The sequence below is a fragment of the Rhinopithecus bieti genome, unplaced genomic scaffold, assembly GCF_001698545.2.
Source record: "Rhinopithecus bieti isolate Rb0 unplaced genomic scaffold, ASM169854v2 scaffold_28016, whole genome shotgun sequence".
NCBI lineage: Eukaryota > Metazoa > Chordata > Mammalia > Primates > Cercopithecidae > Rhinopithecus > Rhinopithecus bieti.
The window spans coordinates 3,715,798-3,723,584 of record NW_016813202.1 but is presented as its reverse complement, the minus strand read 5'-3'; the positions used below and the strand labels follow the sequence as shown (position 1 = coordinate 3,723,584).

Sequence of the window (7,787 nt, the reverse complement as noted above, 5' to 3'; positions counted from 1 at the left end):
GCTGACACCTCCCACCATGGACAGCTTCGACTTAGCCCTGCTCCAGGAATGGGACCTCGAGTCGCTGTGGTAAGTCCCCGTGCCGGCCGCTTCGGGCGGGCGGGAGCAGCCGCGGCGGCCCGCGCGTCCTCACCTGGGTCGGGGGATGCGGGCGGCCGGCCGCCGTGGGGGGTGGGGTGGGTCGGGGGCGCCTGCCTCGCCAGCCCTTTCCTGCCTCCCTGGGTTGTGGGGGGATGCGTGGCCGCCTGTCCGTCTGTTTCCCTCTCTCCTGTCCCCCTCCCTCGCGGCAGCCCGCCCCAGCCCAGGAGCGGGTGATCTAGGTAGCCAGGGGCAGAGCGCAGCCGTGGGGAGGAAAAGAAGCGATTTGAAGACTGTGTCACTAATGCCTGGGGATCCACCCGTGGGCCCCCTGCTCCTCTCACTTCCTTTCCCTCCGACTGCGTCCCCTCCCTCCTCCGGCTGGCACCAGCGACCCCCTGGAGTTGGTGCTGCTGCGAAGTGCCCTTAGAGGATGCTCCAGCCTCCCCGCCTGCTCCCGGTCTCGGCTGCATCCTTTCTGTCTCTCCCACCCACTTCCACCGAGATGGAAAAGTGAACACCCAGGGCAGGAAACGAGTGTTTCTCCGTGCGGGAATTCCAGAGGCCTTAGCCCAGGGAGACTCCTTGCCTCGGGGTTCACAATTCCTCTGGGCCCTTTCTTCACACCTCGTCACAGTTGCACTCCTCCTCCCCACCCCACCCGGGCGCCCCAGGTATCCCTTTATGCCACGCTCACAGCTCGCAGCCCGGGGGGCACTCCAGGTTCCGTTTCTCGGGGATCTCACACTGGGGAGCTGCTGTAGGTAAATCGCCGCTGGAAGCAGTTTAATTCCAGTTGCGGGTGTCTTAAAAATCCCATTGGCTGCTTCAATATCCCTGTTATTCCCCCTTCTTTCTCTGCGCCCCCCCCCACCCCCCACTATCTCTTAAATGTTTCCAACTAGCACTATTCAGGTGGTAAAATTACTGCCTGCATATTCCTGGAGGAACTTGTGTTATGTTTAATATTTACGGGGATGAACATCTGCTGGAACAAGCATATTAACTGCACTCTGTTCTGCCTCTGGTAATCGCTTATTGTAGAGCTGAGCTTTTTTTTTTTTTTCCTTTTGCTTTAATTCAGTAAAGAGTTCATATGTGTCTACAACTGCAAGTGGTGTGCACATGAATATGCAATGTACAATTTTAAAGCTAAACTGCTTTATGATTTTTAACTCATATAGATATGTAGATCTGTGTGTATTTTCTGTGATTTAGGTTTCCAGTGACTTTTATTTTCCTAAAAACAGGTGTAACAAAATAAACTGGACACAAAGCTAGCACATTATCGATCGGTTTCTTATAAAAGATCCTATGATGAGTAAGTACAGCTTGCTCTGCCTAATGTTGGTGCCTATAAAACACACAAGGACGAGCCCTAATGTAATAAAACTTTTACATATTGCACTGAAACTTCAAAGAGCCAGGGCAGAAAGAATATGAAACCTGTTATGACTCTGTAAAAGTTGCTAATTACTGTGTTGCTGCTCCTGGGTTATTTCAGCCTTTCATTTACAGATACCTATTATTTTATAGGTTTACATTTAGAAATGTTGGTTTCTGGCGCAAATTCAATAGCTTTCCAAATAGGCAACTGTACTTTTAAAATGCTGTTTGCTTTTAAAAGGCAGTTTTTCAGTCTAAGGGAAGAACTTACTGTTTCGGTATATTTTTATGCTGCTTGTCTGCTTGCTGACTCAAAGCGAACCCCCTTATGACTTTTATAAGTAACATTTTGAGATTATCAGCCATAATTTGTGGGGTCTTCCTGCACAGAGCCTGAGCTCTGTGTCCTTTTGCAGCCTTAGTTTCCAGCTGAATTACCCTGGAGCAGTGTCACAGAATGAATATCTGTTGAATTGACTTGAAAACATTCGCTACAGTACATTTATTACAGAAAGCAGAAACATGTTTTTTGAAAAGTTGATGTACCTGCAATCATATTTTAATCAGTGCATCGAGTTTTGGCTTATGAAAGCATGCAGACTTTCTTGATCACAATATAGTAGGACAGTTTGGCTTGACCTGGAGGGTTTCTAGTTTTACAGATGTAGAATTACATTTTACAAAAACTTAGGTGTTTCTGATAAGTTGAAGAAAAACCAAACTTGAGTATGTATTTCTAACATGTTTAGACATTTTCTCACAGATGAATTTTGGATGCTATGTTCTCAGTTTTATGGTTTATGTAAATTTTAAGTTTATGGTTTATTTTTAAGCTTATAGATGGTTCAAAATAACTAATACTTGAGTACTTTCTGTGTGTCCAGTATTTTCATATCCATTGTTTTCTTATTTGAATCTCTTAATCCTGGAAAGAGTAAGTGGTAGTAGTTCCATTTTATAGATAAGAAAATAGAAGCTTTGAACTGTTAAATGACTTTACTGAGGTCATAAAACAGATGACAGCAGACTTTTTAACACTAACATTTACTGAACACTTATTATTTGTCAGACATTGTTCTGGGTACATTACATGTTTTAGCGCATTTAATCTTCACAACTTTATAAAGCAAATACTGTTACTAGTTCCATTTTATAGATAGGAAAATTGAAGATGGGGAGATAGGGTAACCTGCCCAGAGTCACACATCTAAAAATGGGGCAGCCATATTTCAACCAGAAATTAGCTTCAAAGCCCAACGATCTGACTTCAAATCCAGTCAGACAATTGCCATTTTCTAGAGTACTTCAAATGTCTCTCAGTCTATAAGGACAGCTCTGAAATTAATTACAAAACAAAACCTCGATGGATTGGAAGTTATGGTTCTGCTAAAATGTCAAAGAGAGAGTTAGAGCCCTAAATGGTATTAAAATTAGAAATTTGAAAATAAAACACCACAGTTAGGAAAGTATACTTGTTAATTATGACTTACTGTATTACAGCAATATATATTTTAAAGACCATTGAAAGCTTCTTTCTTTGATTCATCATAGAAAACTTTTGAAGGGGAAGGAGGAGGTACAGATTAATGGCAAAAGAGAATCTTATTTTAATCCCTAAGAACTTTTTCTAATTGATGGACATCATTTTCCAATTGAACAAATTGGAATTTATTAGTTGTGAGTGTGGCTTTGATCTGAGCTAGTTTATTCTTACACTCACAGAAAGTGTCCTAAAAGGACTGTATAGAAGATATAAAGGGAAAAGCTCAGTTCTGTTGAATATAATCAATACACACAATCAATTGATGATTCAAGAACTACCTCCTTTTCCTTCTTGCACACTCTTCCTTTCGCTCAGAAACATCCATACTTATTTTTCAGGATGGGTTTTTTGAGCCTAAATTATCCGGATGGCTGTTTCAACTTTTTCAGCCATACCTTAAAGTTGAAAAGTATAGCCCTAATTTCCACCTCTATTTCCACTTCCAGTTTCTGGTTTGAAGCAAGACTGGAGGACTTGGAAAAAGGTGAAGATACTCATTCAGCACCCGACACTAGCTTTGTTCTGTAGAGTCTTGAAGAGTGGGCATTCCGTGAGTTTATGGGGCAGATATGCAGAGGCGCAAGGCTGCCCCTCCACTCCCTGGTCCTCCTTCTGTGGTCCACCAGCTTTTGATTAGGTGCTACACATATAAGGCATTCCTCAGGGCCTTTAAAATAATGACCATCCCTTTTAACAGGCTGACTGTTGCTTTCATTTAATTCATTTAACAAATATTTATTGATCATCTCTTAAGTAGAAGACCTTGTGCCGGTTGCTGTGGGGGACGTAAGGGTGAGTAAGGCGTAGGTTGTACATGCTAGTGTTATTGTCTAGTGAGGAAATTAAGACGAGTACACACATGAAAAAGGAAGTTTTCAACACTGGTGATTCAGAACAGAGACCCCATTTGGGACTTGGGTGGAGGATGGAAAGAGGAAAAATTGAGTTAAAAAAAGGAAAAAGGCTTCCATGAAATAGGTGGCCTTTGAACTAAGTCTTGGAAGACAGATGGTGTAGGTGGGGGTATTGAGAGTACTTGGAGGCATCTTGGGCAAAGAAAACTTGAACAAGGGCGTTCATGGTGTCTCTGAAAGATCCTTTTATGCGTCATGGTGGAATTACCTATACTGCATATTTTAAAGATGCGGAACTTTGTAGTAATGAGGTAGTTTCAGTGAGTGAGAAAAGTTTTCCAAAATGAACTTGTATTTCACCTTCCTTAAATGTTAACATGTTTTAGTCATTGGAGAGAAAGTCTATCAACATACAACAGTATAATAGGTATTCTGATCTTCCCTACCACTCACCCCGTTCCTCCATAACTTCATATAAGCCAGAATCCACACACTTTTGTTCAGATAGGCATTATTTTTTATATTCCTTTAAGTTGGAGCCTTTGAAGTTATAATACATGGATCATTTCATACTCATCAACCTGTTCAATTCAATAATCATTCACAGAATATTAGAGCAGAGCAGAAGTACCATTAGGGCAGTGACTTCCAAATGCTTCAGACCATGACCCCCAGTAACAAATACACATTTAATATTGCCACCTACCACCCCTTGTACATGCATACACGTAAGTGAAACGAGCATCATGAAATAACGCTTATTACTATGTGTGATACACTTGGATGTTTCCTATTTTCTTCCTTCCTTTCTCTCTTTCTTTCTTCCCTCCTTTCTCTCTCTCTCTTTCTCTCTTTCTTTTAAATTTCCCATTCATAGGCTGCAACCTGCAGTTTAGAAAACCCTGCTGTAGAGGATGCAAAGGAGAGTGTGTTTTTCAGGAACTTAATAGGAGAATAAGCCATACCCATAAATACCTGCAATCTGAGGCTGACACTGCCCGTTTGAGGGGCATGGGCACATCCTGTTGAAACTAAGATATTCATGGTGGGGTGGCATTTGAAATGGGTCCTGGGGTAGAATTTCAGGAGGAAATGGAAAGGAGGAAAACCATGTGGTGGGAAGACTGTGAGTAGAAACGTGGAGGGAATAAAGTGTGGATCTGGTTTGGTGAAGGTGGGCTAACACAGGCAGGGAAGGACCCAGAGCCACTAGCAGTTTAGTCTCCCTGAGGGTGCTGCCCAGTAGTGCCCACTGACGCTTTTGCTTGTCTTCAAATCAACCGCCGGGGGACATGCGCAGGTCAGTGGACGGCTTCCTCCAGGCCTTCTTAGACTTCCCTTCATAGTGCCAGAAAATGCTACAGATCCCTGATCTTGACTTTCAGGTGCCTCTACCCTTTCCTCCAGCGGCAGTAAAGGAAACATTTTAAGGCCTATTCCTGTCCTTTTGGTCAGCCCTTAGGGGTCAAAGCAGAGCACAAAGAAAGGGCAGAAGGAGAGTGCACCTCTCCGAGCCCCAGGTGTCCTGGAGCTGATTGGTAGACAGCAGCCCTGGGAGCTGCGCCTGCTCACACTGGCCAAAGATCACCCTGTAGTTGACTGCCTGGCTCTCATTGGCCCTCAGCGTGCACCTGGAAGGGCCTCCGCAGATACAAGAAGGCAAAGGCTTCTCAGAAGAGTGGCTTCCAAGGCTTGGGCTGTGGGCAGCAGTGGGGAAGGGGCTGCTCGTCAGCCTGGAGGAGGCAGGGGGCCTCGATGGGAAGCAGTGGAGTGTTGCATGTGCTGTGGAGGAGCTCAGCCCTTGTGTGGGGCATGTTTTGGAGAAAGCCGGGTGGAGAGACTGGTTAGTTCAGGGCGCCAAGAACTTGGGGACTCCAGCTGGGCTGGGGCCCCAGAGGATGCCAGGGAGGAGGAGCCCAGGGAGGGTGCGCATTAATGTGCGGATGGGTTTTTAACCAAATGTCTTTGGATGACGATGAAGATGAGTATTGTGTGTGGGGAAATGATTCCTTCCTATGTTCCAGATTCTCTTTTGTGAAAATGTAGGAGGGTTTTAAAATGCTAAGAATCTATTTTGGGAGAATGTCCTTGTTAATTAACCACAATGGGTCTAATCAGTGACACTTGAGCAACTTGAACGAGGGCCTTTGGCTTAATACAGATTAAAGTAATAGGTAAATTAAGAAAAAAGAAAACCTCTCAATATGGAATGCAAGATTTTGTGTGTAAGTGGAATTTTTAACCTGGAATAGATTTGCCTGTTTGATTTTTTTTTAATTTTAATTTTGGGAATAAAGCCTTGGTGACAAAATCAAGGCCATAAAAGACGATTTTAATATCATTTAATGGTAACATAATTTTTTTGTTGTTGTTTTATTTCAAAGTGAAATCCATAAAACTTATTTTCAATGTCGGCTGTTCCCTTTTGTCTTGGAATTTAATTGAGGTTTCTGAATTCAGTTGGCTCCAACCTTGCTTTCTGTTTGGCCCTGGGCAGCTCATGATTTTTCTCATTTCCTATTCTCAGTCTTGGTTTAATCACTTATAAAATGACAGCACTTAGACTGGCCTACCTCATAAGGTTGTGATGTTAAGTAATAAAAGTGTCAATTGCTCTGAATGCCAAATGTAGCTCTTCTATATCCTTTGCTTTCTTAAAAATGTCTCTTTTTCATAAATAAGGAAGGATACAGAAAGGCCGCATGAGGTCTGATTCAGCAGTCCATGCGGTGCAGCGTTCTGTCTCTGACTATAGGACCCTGGGACGGTTTTGAGCAGAAGTTGGTAGCTTTTGTCAGTCATGCATCATAGTCCAGCAGACAAATATGCTCTTACTTATGGTTGTACTACTAACATATGTAGATCTATTAACCATTACATAATCTTTTATGTTTCACTGAGAATGTATTGCATTACCAACCATTACATCGAATGACTTCATTTGGCACTGTGGGTCTCATTAAATTATGTCAGGCTAATTATAATTTAGTTTCACTAGAAACAAAATACACAGTGTTTATGTCAGAGTAAGAGGACACCACCCAGTCCAAGAAACTAAATGGGTTGAATCTAAGGAAACTAACACCTGGGATGTGATAGGGCCTCAAGTGTTTGAAGGCATTTAGCTGGGAAGTGGGAATAGAATTGTTCTGGGTTGCTCAAGGGCACGAATAAGATCAGTGGGTGTGAGAGCATTTAACAGTGATGTGATGTGGGCTGTCTCAAAGGGTAGCAATTACCTGTCTTTGTAGAAAGACATTCCTGGTTAAGCAGAGCGGCAGCAATAGGCTATCTCCGAGATTCCTTCCAGCTTCAGCATTCTGTGATCATTCCCCTCACAGGGTAGCAGGAATCAAAGAGTGCAGAAGTCATTAATTGTATTCACTTGTGTATTTTCCCTCTGCAATTTCCCCACTCACCTGTGGAGAAAGGCATAGAGGGTACTTAAACTTCTTCACATAATTTCTTCCCAGGAGGCTCATTGTGAGCAGAGGTAAACAAAAATGACTGTAATTTGGAGACCACTTTAACATAGCAACTCCATTTAGAGAGTTATGTGCTTAACTTGATACTGGAAATAATTTTATTTTTCCTTTTTTATGGGCAGGAAATTAGTTTTCGAAAATTCCCTAGAGGACCATGATGTGAGTCTGTTGGTCTTACATTTTTCTTGTCATCTCTGTACTGTTTACCTGCCTTATGAAGTGACAGAACAGAATTTCAGTCAGTGTTCATTGACGTGTTAATTAGTTACCTGGCAGTTTAGATAGAGGCTTTACTGTAGTGGATCACCACCAGTTCTGGGAAATAATCTATTTTTGTTTTAAAACTTCAAAATATATTTGTTTTCACATAGAATGCTTCTAGAAGGGCCGGGCGCGGTGGCTCAAGCCTGTAATCCCAGCACTTTGGGAGGCCGAGGCGGG

At 42.9% G+C, this 7,787-nt stretch overlaps 1 protein-coding gene across 3 annotated transcripts in view; it reads left to right on the top strand.

Annotated features, from left to right (window-relative positions):
• AFF3 (ALF transcription elongation factor 3) overlaps window positions 1-7,787 on the top strand; it is a 619,922-nt gene continuing 612,135 nt past the window's right edge. For all 3 annotated transcript variants that reach the window (XM_017847795.1, XM_017847794.1, XM_017847792.1), the window contains exon 1: window positions 1-69. In XM_017847795.1, the coding sequence (XP_017703284.1) occupies window positions 17-69 (53 nt within the window). In that variant the 5' untranslated portion in view covers window positions 1-16. The remainder of the gene's footprint in view (window positions 70-7,787) is intronic.